This window comes from Aptenodytes patagonicus, chromosome 4, assembly GCF_965638725.1.
Source record: "Aptenodytes patagonicus chromosome 4, bAptPat1.pri.cur, whole genome shotgun sequence".
Taxonomy (NCBI): domain Eukaryota; kingdom Metazoa; phylum Chordata; class Aves; order Sphenisciformes; family Spheniscidae; genus Aptenodytes; species Aptenodytes patagonicus.
The window spans coordinates 30,790,218-30,810,909 of record NC_134952.1 but is presented as its reverse complement, the minus strand read 5'-3'; the positions used below and the strand labels follow the sequence as shown (position 1 = coordinate 30,810,909).

Sequence of the window (20,692 nt, the reverse complement as noted above, 5' to 3'; positions counted from 1 at the left end):
AAATTAATGAACCATTATGAATGCAGTCCTGATTAATTATAATTAGTAGTGAATGAGGGAACATAACACTGTGAAAGGTTCAATCAGGTTCGATGTTGGGAGAAAAAGCTGTAGATGTGATTTTTCACCGTGTTTACATTCACACCTACATCCTTGTATAATTCTTCCCTGTGCAGGAATTATTCATTGAGATTAGCGGTCACAAGCTGGTATAAGGACTTCAGGACCGAAATTAGTCAATATTTTCCCCTTCTGAAATGAAACGTGGTTATGGTAGGAGTCTCAGGAGCCTCCTCCTCTCCTCCACAGGCTTTGTACATATCCATGGAAGTGCATCTATGTCTACTCATCATTTGAGAACCTATTAGCTTAGATATATTATTATAAATATTTCTATTGCAGTTATACCATTGCCATTGTATGAGCACCCTGCAAATGACAGTCTTTGGTGGTCTGGAGCCCCAGCGCCTCTGAGCTGCACTTGCCCAGCCCGCCGGTAGCAAACAGCATTGGGCTGCCACAGATCAGCCTCATGGCGAAATTGCTGCTGTCAGTCCTTCAGACTTGACTGGTTGCTTGCATTTACTAATGTCTTTGTTTCCTAAACAAAAAAAAAAAAATCCAGTTAATTTTGAAATTACATGTCCTCTTTCATTCTTAGGCGGGCACAATTTAATGAAAAAAATCCCTATGCTTCTGCCATATGTATGAAGCATAAATCATGTTATCCTTACTCTTTTGGCCACAATAAATAAGCAGGTGTTGAAACTTGACTACAAGATTATGAGTGTTTTTCTTTTTTTTTTTTTTTCCTGGAAACATTAACAATTTATACTAAATGGAAATGACTACAGATCCCAGGCATTTTCTGTCAGTTGCTGTTTCTTCAAGCCTGTGTTAAAAGCTGTGTTTTCACCAATGCATGCAATGTTTTTGATTTGTTTTAAAGACAAAAAATGTTAATTCTTAAATGCTTAAGTAACATTCTAGACCAACTCCACAAGCCATTCAATTGTTTGTTAATTAAAATAGTACAATTATTTCTGAATTTAAACTGGAGAGTTTAACCCTACTTCAACAAGGCACTTAAGCACTGGCCTAACTTCATCCCATCGCACCTTTTAAGTTGAATGTGTGTTTATGTTTTCTGCTAAACTGAGGCCTCTGCCAGCATCTTTTTTTATCTATTGCACATATTATGAGTTATTATCTGTTTTATGAACCCGAGTTTATTCCGCTTAATACTCTAGGATATTTCCTCCCTCTATACTTGCGTTTGCAGCTTTTATTGCTGATCATTTTCTTCATTGACTGATACTTGCCATCTGCACTACAGTGTGCTTACTAGTTAATACACAAGAAAAAGAATAAAAATGAGCATTAATTGTATAATTTAGTATTATCCGTAGTCAGGGATCTGCTGTGTCTTAGTAGTGGCCAGCTGTAACACCCATGTACTCGGAGGAAGGGGCAGCTTGGCATGTGGTGTTGCTGTTCATCCTTTGGAAACAAATAGTGCCACGTTGGTCCATCTTCCCATAGTAGAGATCCTTCTCTCCTCTTACAGATCCTTTCAGCAGCCTCAATTCTTTTATTTTGCTTTTCACCCAAAGTGTGCTTTCTGCAGTCTGTGTCTTGTCTCTTTTATAACGGTAATTTTAATTTAAAAATTAACATAAAGTGGGATAACTCACAAAGTGCTTTCTTTCTAACTTGCATTTTTTATTGCTTTATTATTGTTCTTTCTGCCCATGCTTTTTACTTGGTTGCCTTTTCTTGTTTATCTGCAGATTGTTGGATGTTTGGACTGGGCTGTATTTTTATGATCTCTGCAAAGTGCAGTGCACAGTTTCAATGGATTGTAAGAGTAGATGAACATAGGAAGACTTTTAAATCATTTAGATGAGTCAGTGTTATCTGCTTTCATAAAGAAAAAATCTTCTGTGAAGGTACTTTTTGTAGGATGTTATTCTCACTGAGATGTGAAATATTCCCAAACCAAGACGAGTTATCTTTTGAGACAGTACTCCAGCGATGATTTCAAGTGAAATAGTTTTACAGTGGGTGATGAAAAATATAAACAACCACTTAAGCCAAAGCTGAAGAGAGAACTTTGCCAAGACCTCTCCTGTTTTATTTCTGACTCCAAATATAGTACTGGTTTTGCATAGATATTTCCATGAGATTCATGAAGAGCAAATGCCTCCGCAAAATATGGTTTTCCTAATCTTTCCTAATCTTATCGGAGACATAATGCTTATTCCAAATAACGTAATCACCCATGCTGTAGGCTAAACTATGACCTACCTTTTTATCTAGATGCAAAGCATTCTAATATCAAACTCTGGTAAGGTGACAGACAATACAGCTTGCTTTTATACTAGAATTAAATTGTTCACGATTCGTAGCAATTGTGATGACTCAGGCATCCCAAGCCCACGTGAACAACGTTGTGCTTTACAGGTAGACGGTTAGTTGTACAAACGGTGGCAGTTTTTCTCTGTGTACTCGGCAGAGGAAGATCTGAAACACAGTAACATCACATCGGGTCATTTGTTCAGTAGATCAACACAGTGACTCACCAGAGACAGGGGTCTGTCTCCAGAGGGTCTGTTGTATGCACAGCATGGAATACAGTTGAGCTGGTAACACGAAGTGGATGCTGTGCATGGATTAAACCACACATGCTCCTTGCCATGATCACCATCGGTTGTGATGGAAGGGCTTGAGAGGGCTGTGCTTTGGCGTAACTTCTCATCTGCCTGCAGAATATGGACATCTGTGCCCTATATACACCCCTTGCCTAGGTAGCACACGTGTGACCGGCTGAGGGATGCACACACGGCTTCTTTACTGCCCATTCACTGCCTGCTACCCAGTTCCCTCCCTGGTGTGTAACGGAATGCTCAGCCTCTTAGACTGGGAGAGCGCAAGTCTGCAGCAGCTTTCCTGCAGCCCCAGCCAGCCCCTTGCCGGAGGTGTCCCCTGGTGAGGCCAGGACACCAGGGAGATGTAACCCTTCATTTACGTGCATGGTACCACTGATGGCAGCAGGGCAGAACAGCTCCAGTGAGGGCCAAGAGTTGTCATGGTGTAAATGCACAAATTTTCAGCGTTGCGGTTTCTAGTCCTTTTGCCCTTGGTTATGTACGACTTGCAATGTGGTAGGTTGCCATTAAAGTAGAATTCCCGATTTCAGTGTAGAGAATTGTGGCTGTTGCTTTCAATATTATGTGTTAAAAAGTTTTTCTTTATGTTATGCAGTGAAGCCCTTTACCATAAATGTGTCTGTTCTTTTTCTCTGGAAATTGTTACACTTCACTTATCCTCACTTGCAGGATAGAAGAACAGCTGTTCTGCCCTTACCCTGTTTTATCCCCGTATTTCACCTCAGTGTCCAGTGTCAATGTCTGTTTTCAGGAGAAGAAGCATCAGGAACAAAAAAAAGGATAATATGGTCCTTGCCCAGTACAACCGCTGGTCTCCAGCAGAGCATCACAAGCCACGTTTCTCTGGTTTTCAGCATCGTTAACATTTTCACATACCGTAGGCAGCTTTGTGCTACATTTGGGGAGGCAGAGCATGTCGCAATTCTTGCACTACTGATGGAAGGAAGAGAGAAAGTCTTGTGCGGTCTGCCAGGTAGGAAATTGTTCTCTCTAATGTGCTGGCAGGTGCTCGATAGTATAGAAAAAGGGGAACCCTTCCTTCCCCCTCCTAACGCGCGTAGCCCCTGGGAGACGTGACGCTTGACTTTCTCTTCTGATCAGCTTGTGCCCGGCAGGCTACAGTAAGTCATCCTGTCATTCCCTCAGCAAACCTGCTCTGAACTGAGCCTGGAGTTAGCTTTTTATTTAGGCAGTAGCAGCATCTGATGTAGCTGGCTAAGTCAGAGGTCCTGTGGGCACACAGTACCAGCAGCTTCTGTCCAAAGGGACTGAGACTTGGAAGAGATGACCAAGTAGGTGAAAGCAAGTGTTACTATTTCCAGTGTAAACACGGGCGTAAGTGTTACAGCCGGTCGGCAATTAGATGCGTGCAGGCAAGTGCCATCGCTCAGAGGCTGCACTGAGCTGAGTAGGGCCCCGCGCAAAAGGTGGTGTCGTCCCCCCAGACGCTTGGTGCCAGTATGAAGGACCCAGCTTCCTAAATTCAGGGCTGAGCTTATGCCTGAGCTGCTGGGTGGTGATTTACAAGATCATCCATCTACCAGTTCATGGCCACAAACTTTCCAAATCGTGTTTGAAATTTAGCCACAAAATGGGAATATTCACCGTTGGTGTCATTAACATATACTGTGAATATACGTATCGTTGACAGTGTCAGCAAAATGTGTTTTGAAAAAGGCAGCCCTGCAAGATACTAAATTGAAATTTGAATTAAAAATCACCAGAGGAATTACCATGAACTGTCCACTTATGCTGGACGTTACTTTTGGTTACAATCACTTTGCATATTTCATTTCAAAATGAATGATTTGCCTGTAGTAACAGTAGAGTAGTAGGATTTCTCTTTCTCTTTCCTGGAGAGTTGGGAGGCTGAAATAAGATGGAGGGTATTCTGGCTGGATTTCAGTGGGACTTCACACCTGAATGCTTTCTGTAATCAGGGTTTCAGAAGTGAGCATGGTGCAGCTCGAACAATATATTTTTCTTCTAAAATTGCGGTTAAGCTATAAACTCTAATGTCATAGATTAACTTCAGAGAGTTTATTGTTATACATTTTGTGTTCTGTCATAATTACACTAAGCCTGGCATTTAGTCTTTCTTTCATTTCTCTTCCAGTTGGGTAGTGTGGTGCTAGCCGAACAGTACATAAAGTATGTCAAGATTGGTGTGTCATTTGTCAGATTTGCATGCTTGAATTTCAAGTATTGCAAGAACTGGAAATCTACGATATTTGTGTTTATCTGACAGCTCCATTTTTTACTACCATGAACTTTGTAAACGTGTTACAGTGTATTTTTACCTACTGTTAGCATCAAAACTGTCATAACAGTGTAGTTTAGTACAGGATTGGCATTTAGCTTTTAGCTTTTTCATCTAATCTCTCCTGGAAAACAACCTTCTAGTGTTTTGGCTAACACATAATCATTTTATAGTTTAATTTTAATTTTAGAAGGTAAGCTATGTCATTTTTTTAAGGGAAACTTAGAGCATAGTTGTGAATTTAAAGCAAAAGGTACTGAAGGGATGTACCATAATTCTGTTAATTTGAATAAGGGGGGGGGAATTAAAATTGCAATGATTATAATCTATCGTTATCTGTCATTAAATAGAGCCCACTGAATGCAGCCTAAGTGCCTATTATCCTTGTCACTTTTCAGATGGCTTTTCACCTGTTGCATAGCATACTGAGTGAAGAGGCCTTTTTGAACAGATAATTATACCTAGCATTAAAATGTCATTATTTTTGTCTTCCTGTTAAAAATACTGTTTTGCTTCAGTAGCTGATAAATAGATTACAACTATTAGTTTTAATTGTGATCTTGTGTTTCTATACATTTACGTTATTGTATAAAGCTGCCTTCACTAGTTTAAGGATACTGTGTGTTCTGCTTTGGCTCAGAACTTAAACTGGGAAAGAAAATGTCTCTCGGGCATTTCTCCATTACCATCATTCTTAGGTCCATGAGTTGAAACAGTTTCATGCATTTTTAAAAATTCTAGGTAGGACAGTTGTTTTCGGAAGGAAGCATTTTCCAATCATGTTTGCAAGCCTGACTTGGCAGCGTGAGGAACATACAATCAAATTGGACTGTGAGTGCAAAAAACATTGATCGTATTCATTTCCATTGTCCAAGGTCTCTCACACAAGGCCGGCTTGCAGGTGCTTGGAGAAAGAAAGGAAGAAACAGGGCTATTAGGTACTGAGTAGGTACGTTAGAAAAGGCAGTGGCAGGGTCCCATCCATGTCCCACCGTGCCAACTGTTCTGAAGGAGAACAGCCATACCATTTCACACATGCAACATGTCCTCTGTTCTGGTGCACGCTGGCCAAGGAGGCTTTGCTGTACTGGTAGTACTTGCTGCCTCACGGGCTGCTACCTGGACATGAACCTCGTCCCTGTTCCCCACGCATTGTTTGTCCTTCACGTACGTGGTACCTCTTGGAGTACCTTGCGGAGTAGGTGAGAGGCAGCAGATCCGACGGTGAAACTTCATAGCATCACTGAAAGGTGTTGGCTGATGCGTGAATAGCAAGAAAGTCCTCGATGGGAGCAAAAATCTGTCCTTGCCAAAGTGCAACCACCAGTCTGAAGACAAAAGGAGGGTAGCTGAGAATAACTTGCAAAAGACTGAGGACATTTGATCATATAGGTATGTTCATAAAGCTCTATATCGTTTAGTAAAACCCGGAGTTTTACTGAGTTCTTGCAAGAACATTATTGGGAGGCCTTATTAGACTAACAGAGAATTTACCATAGCTTTATTAACATGTGTGGTTTTTTAATTAAGAGATGCACTACTTGAGGGAGCAACTGAATGGTTCCCTAATGAATTTGTTACATTAATTTCCTTCAGAAAGCACGTTTGAGCCTAACTTAAATTCCTCCTGCAATTAATTTATGTAATTTATTCTAGTAAGTACTATAGTTTTTCCCTGTAATTGTTCGCTGATTTGACAGGTTTAATTTCATGTAACATGAGAGCCTGCAGTACTGAGTTTGCAGTGCTTCATAAAAGTTGATATTACATGTTGTGCTGTTGGATTTTGGCAAGAAGGCGGCAATAAAATATTCCCGTAAAATAGAAATGTCCAAGTGACAAATATTGAGGCCAAAATTTTTTTAAAAGAAAATTACTCTCCAAAGGCAGGTCTTAAATCTATATTTAATCACATAGGTAAGTGGCCAGATTTTTACGCATGCGGCTTCAGAGCTTGAGATCCAGCAAAGTACTTAGCCACGCAGGCTGTGCATGCCTTGCACGCCAAAGAGCAGTTTCCAGAAGAGGTTCCTACACTTAAGGCCAACAACAAGCTTTCCAAGCACACCGCTGGCTCTTGCCATCCCTCCCCGGTGAGCTCCAGAGATCTCAGGATGTGTCCCTATATAATAAACGTCAGATCTGTGCTGAACTGCCCATGGGGACATACATGTGCAATCCCTGGACGCTCAGTGCTGCTAAAGTTTGGACACATTTAAAAGCTGAAGTGGAGATTTAGGATTCTAAGTTTAGTTACTCTTTAAAAAAAATCCTTGGCTTTTCTCTCAAATGGGAGATGTTTGTCATGATTAAAATAAACTACAAATTGCAGCTTTGCCAGTCGCAATACTAACTTCCATGGTTTCCTTGGCGGTGGATCAGACCTTCCCTCCTCCCATCACAGACACCACATCCATACTTTCACTTGTGCTGCGTGTTTGCTGGTGACTGCCCCGGAGCATCCCTGCACGCTGCTGTGTTTTCATTCTCCATGTGCCAGTCAGATCGTAAATGACATTTGTAGTAATGCGGAGCTGACTTTCTCTGTTGTGTGGCTTTTCAGATAATCCCTTTGATTTAATCTGAAATTTCAGACTTCAGCTGGAGCCCTGCAGTGACCCTCCATGTGAACCTCGGGTTTCAAATAGGTTCAAATCAGATGTTGCTAATAATTGAGGGAGAAAAACGTTCTGCTTTGATTTTTAATATCATATGCATTTTCCCTCCCTTTTCTAATGTTGTTCCCATATGCTGCTATTCTTTGCTTTCCTCCTCCCCTCTGTTTATCTTTCTGCCTGCTAGCGTTTGCAATCTGTTATTCAGTGCTGTGTGGACTGGCAGAAGGGCTGATCAAGCCCAGGGCTGGGAAGTCCCGAGTTCCCACTCTGGCTGTGATGCTAACCTCTTGGACGCCTCGGAGGAGTTTCAGCCTCTCCGCCTCTGGTGCACAAATATCTTGCCTCTCCCTGAGGCGGGCCGTGGGGATGGAGTGGTTTTGCAGCAGCGTGGTCCAAGCTGAGTTCAGCCTCCCAGATGCAATGAAGGGCTGAGGCATGACTGGGGCAAGGGGCCATCGCAAGAAGCAGGGAGGGAAGAGGGAACGTGAGAAAAGGGGTTGAATCGGGACGACGGCTTAGAAATCCGCTGTGGTTGCTGGTAGAGGATGTGGCAAGAGCGTCTCAAGGCTGTGGGTAGGGACAGGTTATCTCTGCACCTCTATGCCTGCCCCTTCCTCAGCTGATGAGCTTGTGCCCCTCTGTGCCAGCAGCACCAACACACTGCTTTGCCAGGCCTTCAGCAAAATGGGCCTGCTATTTTTTTACAACTTTCATCTATTTTTTACTAAGTGCCTGTTTTCTTGGGATTTTAATTCACCTTTGAATTCCAAATACCATTTTGAAAAACCTTTCAGCTTCTTCCCTGTTTCTTTTTACCCTTCTTTTCCTGTAATCCAATCGGTAGCACACGAATCACTTGCTAATGTCGGAAAAGCCAGCCCTGTTTTGAACTCAGCCCACTGTAGTGTTGACTTGGCCTTCAGCATTTCAAGGTTGCCTGGAGGCTTGCTCCTCGCTGGGAGCTGCCAGCAGCACAGACATAGCTGCCCCAGCCGGCGCCGCGCACACTCGTGCTGGGGGTGCAGAGGACCGAGCGAGCACAGAGTGGGATCCTCTCCATCCCCAGGGGTAGAGACGTGCCGTGTGCTGCGGGGAAGCTGTCGCAGGCACCGCTGTGTCTGTCCCCTCTGGACGCTCTCTTCTCGAGGGTGTGGGAACGCACCTCTCTTCCATAATCCCCCAAAGTAAAATGGAGTCAATTCTGATTTTTCACCTTCTGCTGATGTTGCTATTGGGCAATGACAGATGTCTTGTATTCTGGCCCGTCCTTCCTTGACCCACAGCGTCACACCCGCTTGCCAGCTTCCCTTTTAGATGCAGCAGAGAGCACGCTTTAATACAAATCAGATTTAAGAATATTCAAATGCATGGCAGAATCCATCGGGAAGAAAGGTGAGAGGAGAATCACACAAATTTCATCCTAGTTTTGGGGTTTACACAATTTTTTTTCCCTTGCAAAAAACAGCCGTGGTCTGTGTAACCATATGCATTCGTACCTACTTTTTCATAACAATCTTAATGCATGAATATATCAAAACTATTATAAAACATATGGCTGTGAGTATACAGATACAAGCTTTTTGATTTATCTGCTAGAAAAAGAAGGGGCCTCATTGCTATGCTATCATCTAAAGTGTAAAAATAGAAGATTTTCATTAGTTTAATAGCATAGTGCTGTATTTTGAGTTCTGACCCTCAAGATACCGTATATCTCTGTTCTTTCTCTGTCTTTCGCTGACAAGCAAATTAATTCTGCATATCTAGAAAATAGCTTGCATAATGCAATCCTGATGTTGGTTTTTCTCTTCTTCGAAGTACCAGTTTTTTGGTTTAGCCCATGCTTCAGCGTGTGCTTCTAAAACGGCTTGGCTACTCTGCCAGTATGCAACCATTCCAGGGTTTGCAGGGTTTATAACAGGTTTTTTCTGCAAATGGGCTATAAAGCCTAAGGTAGAGAGAGCCTAAATTAATACCAATAAAACAGAGTAAAGTGGTAAACTTTCAGCTTTCCTAAATTTTCAGCTTTGTAAGAATCGTAGCCTTTCAGTGATGTCTCAGAAGTATCAAAGACCTTCACAAAGTGTTAATAATTATCATACTACTTTAGAGAAGAAACAAGTTTGTTTATAATGCCTGGACCACATACCAAAAGAGACAAAGCACAGTGAAAGGTTTTCTGATACACAGGTCTGAAATTCTCATTTCTCAGGGAGGGAATAATCAATCACATGCCACTGTATAATTATAGATCTCATGGGTTCACAATGTCTGTGTCCTTTTCTTAAAGTATCTTCCTTCCGATTTCAGAAATCAATAGAAAAACTGATCTGGTTTGGTTTCTGGGTCACCCCAAACTATAGAGAAGAGCATCTCCGTTCTCCTCTTTTCAAGTTTCTTGTGAAAATTGATTAGTTCTGGTACTAAAGGTTATGTAGATGCGTAGGTTAAGAGGAGATGTGTTCTCTCTGATGAAAAAGTTCAAAAGTAGGTCAAAAATAAGGGCCGGCAGTCTCATCCTGTTTGGTGCTGGATGCAGCTCCTGACACTCTGACTCCCCTCGAATTCAGCACAAGTGGATGGAAGTAGAACAGAAGCAATGTCGGTGAGGTCGGGCACAGCTTACCGCAGAACCAGGTTGTGTTCTTCTTGGGATATCATCAAGATCTTGGATATGTGCTTTAAAATCTTTAGTCCCATGCTGATTAACGGTGATTTTCTTTTTTCCACAACTGGTTTTCTTCAAGTCTGACAGGAAAGCAATATCCCCAGATTTCGTTTAAACGCCTTTTCCCATATATAATAGGGCTGGGATTCAAAAGAATTAATTCAGCACGCTCTCCTAATGCCATTTAACTTCCCGTGAAAAAACAGTAACAGGAAGAGTTGTTTTAATTAGCACATGAGTTGTGCAGCAGCCAATATGTTCCACCTCTTCATTGTTGTAAAAGGAGCAGATATCTTGGTAGCATGAAGCGGGCAGAGAAGAGGGATTGTGTTCTGCTCTCCATATGCACACACAGCCCCGTTCACAGGGAAGGTGTGAATGGGGGGTGATTTGTAGCTGCCTGCCACTTGTACAACACAAGCTTCTGTTGTTCTCCAGGCTGGAGAGAAACCCGGCTCCCCTCTTCGAACCTACTGCAGTGTGATAGGTAGGCAGCAGCCTTCGGAGAACCTGAGATTGTTGTTAGTAATCTCAACAATAAGATGGCAAAGAAAACTTATTTTTTAATATACATTTAAAAAAAGAAGAACTGGATGTCAGGCTGGAAGAAGAGAGCCATGACTTCCCTAGACGTGATATTTCTTGATCAGAAGTCCCAAGGAAGCCACATTTTAGAGAAACCTTTGAAAGTATGGCTCTTTTCCTCCTGTCTGTCAGCCTTAAAATGGCACCAGACCGGAGCTTCAACTCCCAGTGCCCCCCTGCTCCAAACTGGGTCCAGCACCGTGCTCTGCCATGCAGGCTGGAAGCACACATCAACCCCCTGCTCCAGTGCTCCTCGAGATACGCTCCGGTCTGCACGGTTGAACACAGAGGGTGAAGAGCTGCTGGCGCGCTGCACGGCACGCCAGGGTTCTTGTTTTGGCGGCGGTGATGAAGCAATGTGGCCTGTTAAACAGATGGTGAGGGTGAATGATTTCATGGCCTCCTCCAGCCCACGAGTGTGTCAGCACAAGCTGTAAAGCAAAGCCCAAGCTCCAGACAGCATTTCCCTGGCAATGAGGTTCGAGCGGTGAGTGATGTTACAGAGGCTGCGCTTCGCCGAGAAATTGCTCAAGAGAAGATTGACCCAGTAGCAAAAAGCAAAGTGGGATGTGCTGGGCCAGGCAAGATGAGGAGCATCGCGGGGGCTTCTAGCCATGAAGCCAGATCATGTCCGCTGGAAACTGCCCTGCAGTTCCAGAAGTGGGAAGTGACAAGCTGGTTTGAAACTTCTTGGTCAAAAGGCTCTTGTTAAAATAAAAAGAGAGAGAAAGAGAAGTGATGTCAACAGGAGAAGGAAACAAATACTTCTTTTCATGAGAAAAATAACTGTAGGGCCAAAACAAAAGGCTTTTAAATGGTCCAAGAAAATAAACAATTAAGAAAAAAAAGAAGAGTATGCAAAGCAAAGCAAACTTGATGTGATTTTTACCTTGCCTGAACTTGTTCAATGCGGGGGACTTGCGTTCGCTAGCGAAGGGAAACATTCCAGAGGTGGCTTGGCCAAAAGCAATGGCTTTTGCTGATAAAGGATTAAAGAGAGGACAAATATAACTACTTACATTAGCTAGGAGCTGCTTATCTCTAATGTGGCTAAAACAGAGAAAGCTTGTCTCTCAGAAGAAAAATCTAGTAATACAATAATGAGATACGGCTCTTCATTTTAATTTTCATTTGCAAAATGCTTTATAAATGTTAACTATTAAATATGCACAGCCTCTGAGTTGGTAGCTAACAGGGACTGCCCCATTTTCTCATTCCTGTGTTTTCCCATGGGCAGGGTAAAAGCACACCAACAATACGAGATCTCCTCTGAGTATTTTGCCTGTGCTAGTGATAAATATAAACCAGGATTTATCACCTCAGACTTTATTTATCGACCTTATCTGTCCAGGAGGTGTTCAGTTTCACTGTTTTCAGCTGTTGGACACTGTTCCTTGCACATAAACCAGCACAAGATCACTCGCAGGAGCCATCTCTCTGATTTCAAGAGCACCAGTGGAGTCGGGTAATGAACTGCAGAGTAGGGTTTGCATTCAGGGCTTTCTCTGACAACACACAGGCTCCTTGGCCAAATGAAAACTAAGCTTTGGTCAATCAGAGTATCAGAGCACGCAGATCTTGCACATACATAACAACAAAAATATTTCTGTAAGTTATTTTGCACTCATTTAAAAACAAATAATAATTTCAAGAGCTCTGTCCAAAAATATATGAGTGTCTGCCTTAGAATTACAACACGGGAGTCACCGAGGCCCAGTTCCTATTCGCTTCATTGCTTTGGGGTTATAATGGCATAAATCCTCTAGCAGCTTGGTTTGATGTAGCCCTGCAGAAGTACTGGCATTTTATCTGTTCTGCTGCACCAGCTGGGAATCTGCCTAGGAGCCTTTCAACAAATAATATTCAGACAAATGAAAGCTCAGTGTCTAATCACCATCTTGTGGGAATAGTCTCAGACCTCTATAAGTGTGTCGGTATGTGTATCTATTATATATATATTCTGCTGTACAGAATGCAAAGATGTGAAAGAGTGATCCAGATTAGCTATTACAAATTCCCTGTAAATTTTGAAAGTACTCCCTTTTTTGTTGTTTCTTTAGTGCATAAGGATTCTGTCCTCTGTCAGTTGTAGAGGAAAGTTTGTTCAGAATCCCCCCACCCAAAAATCCAGGGTCCTTCACGACAGGTTTTGGTGTGTGTTTTCGGTGCCGGGCTCCACTGGTGCAGCACGATGTGAGCTGGCAGGTGCTGGGACCTGCGGGGAGACCACCTCCTCTCAGTAGGATTCTGCACAGACATAAAGGTTTGCTGGTGCAGAGACAATTGTGGGACGAGGGGTGGACACACAGACCACTACAGCAGCATCCCTCGGAGAAGACACTGGCGATAAGCAGGAGTGAGTGTGTGTGCGTGCATGTGGCAAGAAGGGTTATTTTGTGCTTGATATTCCGCGACGGGGATGAGGAGTCATGCGAGAAGAGAGGCGGGCAGAGATGTCAAAAGATGTAGAGTTGTGCTGACAGGGCAATACAATCACCAGGCAACCCAGTTATCTCTGACTTGGATAATTCTCATCAGCAAGTCAGCTGAGAAAGCATTTTTTTCTACGCCTCTGTGCAATATAGGTCCTGCGGTAAGGGGGATGGAGCCAAGGATAAGAATTTCTCTTTGCCGAGGCACTGCCTGGCCACCTGGAGGGGCCTTTTACATGGTCCTCTAAATGGAGTTTGGCCTCAGTGGAATATAAGCATTATATCTTAGCAGAAGTGCTTTGGAAAAATACATTAAAAGTAATAACTGTGCCACTGTCGTGGTTTAACCCCAGCTGGCAACTAAGCACCACACAGCTGCTCGCTCACTCCCCTCCAGTGGGGTAGGGGGGAGAATCGGAAGGGTAAAAGTGAGAAAACTTGTGGGTTGAGATAAAGACAGTTTAATAAGTAAAGCAAAAGCCGCGCACGCAAGCAAAGCAAAACAAGGAATTCATTCACTCCTTCCCATGGGCAGGCAGGTGTTCAGCCATCGCCAGGAAAGCAGGGCTCCATCATGTGTAACGGTTACTTGGGAAGACAAACGCCATCACTCCGAACATCCCCCCCTTCCTTCTTCTTCCCCCAGCTTTATATGCTGAGCATGACGTCATATGGTATGGAATATCCCTGTGGTCAGTTGGGGTCAGCTGTCCCGGCTGTGTCCCCTCCCAGCTTCTTGTGCACCCCCAGCCTGCTCGCTGGTGGGGTGGGGTGAGAAGTAGAAAAGGCCTTGACTCTGTGTCAGCCCTGCTCAGCAGTAACTAAAACATCTCTGTGTTATCAATGCTGTTTCCAGCACAAATCCAAAACATAGCCCCATACTAGCTACTATGAAGAAAATTAACTCTATCCCAGCCAAAACCAGCACAGCCACTTTGAGGGATAAGGACTTTTTTATGATAATACAGCTCTTCCCAATGTGTGGCTATCATTTCCACTGTATTTAGCACGGACTTTTCCCATTTTTCTTGTCGCAAAGGTAGGAAATGCATTTGGAGTCAGCAGGCTGCCAGCCAGGGCCCGGGTAGGATGCCTGAGGAGCAGTTCCCCTCTTCATGGCTGTTTCGCCCCGAGGAGACCAGCAAACCAGCTGGCTCCTTTCCACATGGAGCTCTTCTTTGGGGTCTGCTAGCATGGGATCTTCTGTTTGCTGTGGAGAGCAAAACATACCCTGCACTGATGAAATTGCTGTATGATCTAGGTTACAAATGTGGTTAGAGAGGTGCTGTTCACTTTGCTTGCTGTCTAGGATTTATGGCTTCTTGCTTAGCTACAGAGACTCATGCCATGCTGAGGACATGCTGTCTAACAAGCCCCTGAGTTTCTAGAGTGTAACATGTTGAAACTAATTTAAAGTTTTCTCCCAGTTATCCTTTTGCTACTGCTTATTATCAAAACACTTGAAAGTTTTTCAACCACTCAGTTCCGTGTTTCTTTATTTCTTTAGGCTGTGACTTGTTGCTGAACCTGACCTCTAAGAAAGCCACAGATGCAGTGGACGATATCTTTCGGTCCCTCAGGGATATTGCAAGAGCTCGAATGCACATGAAACAGTTTAATTCCATACATAATCCAGGCAGCAGCACCCACCAGGCAAGTGGATCTTTCTTCTCCCTGTGTATGTTATTTCTCTAGCATGCTGTCAAAATTACAGCACCAGTTTTGCTGATGTGCTAATCCTATATGTGTTCTGCCCATGTGGAAGATATTTAAGTATAGATTTTCTGATTGACCTAATTGTCAAGAACTTCCTCAAGTCCTTCACCCAAACTCAGGCATATCCGTGTCAATGTCAACAAAGAATTGTCTGAGGAAGAAATTAAGGATTTGCTCTGCAGCACTGTGATATGACATAAATGCCTGTGAAAGGCAGGGCTAGGTCAAGACGGTCCTGGACTAAGAGCTCTCACGGCATAGCAAAGCAGGATGCCCGCATCCATACAGCAACTATATTCCTGTGTATCTTCTCTCCCATCTCTATAAGTGCGAGAGGCACTCCCATTTGTAAATAGGTGAAAAATGCCTCTTTTGTTTCTAAAATATGAACACTTGAACTACGATATTACTGTAAGTCATTAGGACTAATATACAGTGCTTTTCTCTCTCTGTCTCCATCAAAGTGTTTTAACTTTTTTAGTTAAAAATAGAGTTTTACAATGGAAAGCACATACCGTGATTTAGAGAGAGACTGTAAAACTTGATTCCAGCCTTGAGCCAGAAAAAAATCCTTCCAAACTCATAAGTATGCGGTGGACCAGCAAAGGGATGTAGTTCAAATTAAGCAATGCTTTGTAACAACAGGAGTCGGGAGTGTTGCAAAATGTCACTGGAAAGCTAAGGTGGAGAAAACCTGTTACTGAAGTCTTCTGGCACTTAGGACCAGTCTGGTGTCTGAAATGGGGAAAATTGTTAAACATTTAATACAGTTCAGTCCGGGGGCAGTTGGATGATAAGAAAATACCCTCTAAAACTTTACTGGAAGTGTAATTAGCATCAGTATGTTCTTTGGATGTAACCCAGGTTGTTTGCTCAGGGCTAAGTGCTGGAACACAGCAAGGGAGGTATTAACACCTTGCAGCCCCCTGATCTGGCTATGAGATGGATTTAATTGCTTGAATAGGACCAACCTTCTGCTGAGGGCAGTTCAGGAGGTTTAGAGTAGCAGAAATAAGCAGGCAGTATGGTTTTTTTTTCCATCAGACATACAACTCTCTACAAATGGACCTCTCTTTTGACTGGCAGGTGTTAATACATGGGTTGCATGCGATCAGTTTAGCTCCTCTGAAGAAGTAGTGCCCTCCCCGTGACCACATGCATTCCCTGCCTGGCTTAGTGCTATGGGAATGGGTTTAGCCTATAGGTGCTTTCCCACTTTATCTGTTAGGAGCAGGGAAGCCTCCATTTCTTGTTAAGACTCAAAAAAGGTTTCTATAGGTAAGTGGGAATTGGATAGCCTCTTAGCAGGACCCTTTGTAGCATTGAAGTTTATATGTCTTACATAAAATGATGAATGAATGTTTTCATCAGGTTATCAAACCACTTCATGTAGCGACCGTGCAAGAGGAGAGTATTTATTTTGCCTGATATTGTAACTACTGTTCTTTTCCTTTCACCTTGATCTCAAGTATATTCCTCCCTCCCTCCATCCCTCCTTCTCCTTTTCTCATTCTCTTTCTTTCTCTCTCTTTTTCTCTCTCCTGTTCTCCTTATAATCTTGTCTGAGGTATGTTCTATAGCCATTGAGGTTTTTAACAACTGTTTTAAACACAGTTTGTGCCCTGCCAAAATTTAAAGTTGATAAAAGTTTCATTATGTGAGTTATAAATCAATGCAGCTATTGGGGGTTGTATAAAAAATAAAGTTAAAACTCCCTAAAAATATAATACATGAATTTCAAGTCATAAAAGATTTTTAAAATATTTGAAACTATCATAGCTAAAAAAAGGTAAGTGATCATAGCATCTGCCTTTTAGTATCCATGTAGCTGAATTGGATCATTTTGAAGGGCATTGAGTTTTGGTGCTGAAAATTTAGACATGCAGAATCATAGCACATTTTTAACATCTTTTGAGTACATAGTTTTGTCTGAAGTCAGATAATATTTTTCCTTTGATTTCATGCAGTAAGCCTCTCTGTTTAACTGTGATTTGTTCTCTACTCCAAAAATATTTCATTCCTAATGTCTTTCTGTTCCTCATCTGTGAAGATATTAAACAGATTTTTATACATAGGACTTCATGCCTGCATGTGTATTTTCAAACAGTTGTTTATTGCGTGACTAGATTTGACACAAATCTTGGCATGTTCTCCTAAAAGATCCTGCAGCTCATGTCTGCTGTAATTTGCTTTGTTGGCTCAATTAAAAATTATGCACGTGTTGTGGGAAGAACTACATGAGTTGTATAAATCTTCGTTGACAGGTTTGTATTCAAAAACTGTAAGTTATGTTTCTCACTGTAAAGTGTTGGATAAAAAACATTTATTTAATTACTCCAGAAAATTTTAGTTTCAAGCCAAGCAGCTTGCTTTTTATTTTCCATCCATTTTTATGTTTATCTTGCATGATGTCTCTTGTAGATATCATCTTTACAAAATTAATGATGTTACACTTGATTCCCTTAAGAAATCTAGAGGATGATGTACACCTGGGCTAGTCCCAAAAGAAAACAAATGTGCTAATTTGAAAGCTGCTAATTTTCTAAGACTGTTGCGCTTCCTGAAACGATTGTGGTTCCATTGCAGTTTGGGCAAAGTTGAAAGCAACAAAACAACACACCATCTGTAAACCAAGTAAGGTCAAATTTTCATTAAAGAGCATCTTTCCACAAGTCCCTAAAATTTTTATGTTAGAAACTTTTTCAGGATGGTAGAGTGGTTTAAACCTCAGTAAGGGAATGTGGAAATTTCTAGGCTACTAATTCATATTCAGCACAGGTTTGTGGACCCTGAAGAGGATGCAGGGTGGATCCTTTGGAAGTGGATCTTCCAGGATGCTGACCATTTGTACCTTTACAAGTTCCACTTTTTCTGGTCTCTAACTTCTCTGCAGCTCTGACATGCATGATATCAGTGGGGTTGTTTGGCATATTTTTCTCAAGGTTTTCCACAGGTGGAAGTATGATGGAGAGTGCCCTGGCCGTAGAAGCTGAAGGACTAACAGGGACTCCTTAGCTCTGCTCTCCCATGAGGGACAAACAGGCAGGTTGGCCTCTTCCTAGCCCTGCTGATATCCAGGCTTTAGTGCTGACATGACGCCTGTGGGAACGCAGGAGTGGTCAGTAAGCAACCCCTCCTAAAAATCCCTGTTTAAGTGTTTGTAAAATCATTACAAAGGGAATGAGATCTTCTGGGTGCATAATGGGCAACATAGTGTCATCACTATTGCTATCCCTTTCTGTACTACCTCCAAAAAGATTCCAGAGAAACTAGAAGCCCCCTTTCTTCCTTGCCTCCCTTTACTCATATGATACACATGGGGCAGAGTAAATGTGTCGCCGTCTTCCTGTCTTTTCAGTTTGATGCTGTGCTGGTGCACACCATTTGCGGTCCAGGTCACAAAGACCACTGCTGCTTCAATAATTTTTTAACTCTCTGAATGGTTTCCTTTCTAGGATAATTATTTTTGTTACCTTTAATGGAAATAAAACATTTAGAAGAGCAGTTGCACCAAGTCTAAACAGCTTTACTCACAGTGCGTTGTTCTTTTTGTGCAGGCTTCTTACAAACCGCTGCTGAAACAGGTAGTGGAAGAGATCTGTAATCCTGATCGATCTGATCCTGTTGATATTGAGCACATGTCATCAGGCCTCACCGATCTCCTTAAAACTGGATTCAGCATGTTCATGAAGGTAAACCAGGCTTTCCAAGCTCATCTGTAAGATTCTCCTGAGGTCATAGCGTCATATGGCAGTAGCTGATTTTATGTATTTGAGTTGATATTGTTCAGCAGAACTTAAGGGGCGGTTAGGAGAGTTAAATCCTTGCAAGGGGGCTGGGAATAGCTTGAGGCACCACGTTGCAGGTACAGTACAGATGGGTAGCACCTGCTGAACAAAACAAGAGGAATGGAGCAGACTGGACACCTAAATAAGGGTGATGTTGGACACCTAAATGAGGACGATATGTCTGGGAGGAGGCAATGTGTCTTTGCTAAAAGGAAGTCTTACCTCACATAGCTTTCGGAGCTCTTCAGAGACACCCAACAAGCAAATTGATTAGCAAGTGCCAGTTCATATAACCTACCTGGATTTCCAAAAGGCATTCCGCAAGGCACCTCATCAAAGGATTTTAAGGACACCGAGCAGCCTTGAGATAGGAGAGAAGTAAGTATGAACAGTCAGGTCTCACAGGGGAGGAAGGTCGTCAGAGGAGCTCCATATTCAGTGCCTTTTCTATAACTTGGTAAGGTTCAACTTGCAGTGGGGAGGAAGGAAGCCTGTTAGTCAGAAGTTGCCTTGTGGATGCTCTTAGCATGTTTTAAGACAGTCTTTCTACAAGAGCTTACTCTGCTTTACAAATTATCCTATGCTAAGTGTTCGCTAAATGTCTACAGAGATGAAGTGTGGAGTAGCTAGCATGCTGTACATTCACCTCTGTCTTACTGCATATCCTGAGTTCTCCATTGAAGAGTATTATCTAAGTGTGAAGTATATTACGGCAATGTGTACCTGTAAGCACCTGCATCTCTGCTAGTAAGAAAAATATCCTACTGTAAGGAATATATAACAGATGAGCAAGTTAACCTTATGTAGGATGAGTATTTCATAGGCATCATCACATACCTCACAAATGTGTCCATGCTTGCTCATTTAGTTTGTAGCCTGGCTTGTTGGCAAGTGCTCAATTATTATGTGAATGAGTTTCTGACCAGCCTGTATTTCTCACACAAGAGGATCTTCTCCACTTACTGCACCATCAGGACTGTAATTATTTCATGAGCTTCCTTATATTTTTATTTCTCCCTCAATGCCTGAATATAAATGCCCACTCACATAAACATGCTTTGGTAAGTGATGGACTCAGACATGTTCATTCAGACTTTTAAAGATACCTCTCGTCCAGAAGTTGTTTCTCTGGTGGATGTGTTTGTTCTGAAGCTCAGGGAAGGTGAAGGGAAAAGGCCTCCCTGTCGCAAGGATTCCTCTTTTGACTGCTACTCTAGAACACACGTGGTTTATTATGATCTGAGCTTGGTATCTGATCATTGATCCCAAGTGCCTTGCATGGCAGTCTAGTTTCTGGTGATCAATGTGGGTTTCCTTTTTCCAGTTACTCAGCTAAATTAATTGGTTTCTCGTTGGTCACCAATACCAGATGCATTGGTGCTGGTGTCCTGGTTGGCAGAGGTAGCCCTGGTAGGGCAGTAGAAGTTGTTTCTGCTGACTTTCCTCAGAGGAAAAGGCTGTGTTTTGTGATCTGCCATGAGAACAAACCTGTCCTCCGACCCCTTCCTGCTTCAGTTTTAGAGTTTTATTGACTGCTGTCACCCCGCTTTCCCATCTCCCCCTCTCCATCTCCTCCACGCAGACACATGTGCCATCAAAGAGCCCTCTAACCATCAGCATCCTGAGGAAATGCAGTAGTGGTGGGCTCAGAGCTGGAGAGAAGGCCGATGTCCGGCTGGGATACTTTGCTAGCTCAGGGAACCATTCCTCCTTCTTCCTTCAGGCTCCTTTGCTCAATGTAATGGTTTTGCTTTTTTCTTGGTTAGTCTTTCTAATTGCCCGAGATAACTGTCCCAAGTTTTTTAATGCATGGCATTTTGAACTGAAAGTGAATTTCACTTGGGGATTTTTGCAAAATTCAGATTTCAGAGTAAAGGCCATTCAGAGGCCTCAGAAATGTCCCAAAACAACTGAACTTTAGAAGGATCCCAGAAGATACACATTGCTTTTGTTGCAGTC

The 20,692-nt window shown here is 42.6% G+C and overlaps 1 protein-coding gene across 1 annotated transcript in view; it reads left to right on the top strand.

The window, feature by feature from the left end:
- SCFD2 (sec1 family domain containing 2) overlaps positions 1-20,692 on the top strand; it is a 205,613-nt gene that overhangs the window by 176,440 nt on the left and 8,481 nt on the right. Inside the window, exons 6-7 of the mRNA XM_076336245.1 lie at positions 14,737-14,882; positions 18,503-18,637. Coding sequence (XP_076192360.1) covers positions 14,737-14,882; positions 18,503-18,637 — 281 coding nt within the window. The remainder of the gene's footprint in view (positions 1-14,736; positions 14,883-18,502; positions 18,638-20,692) is intronic.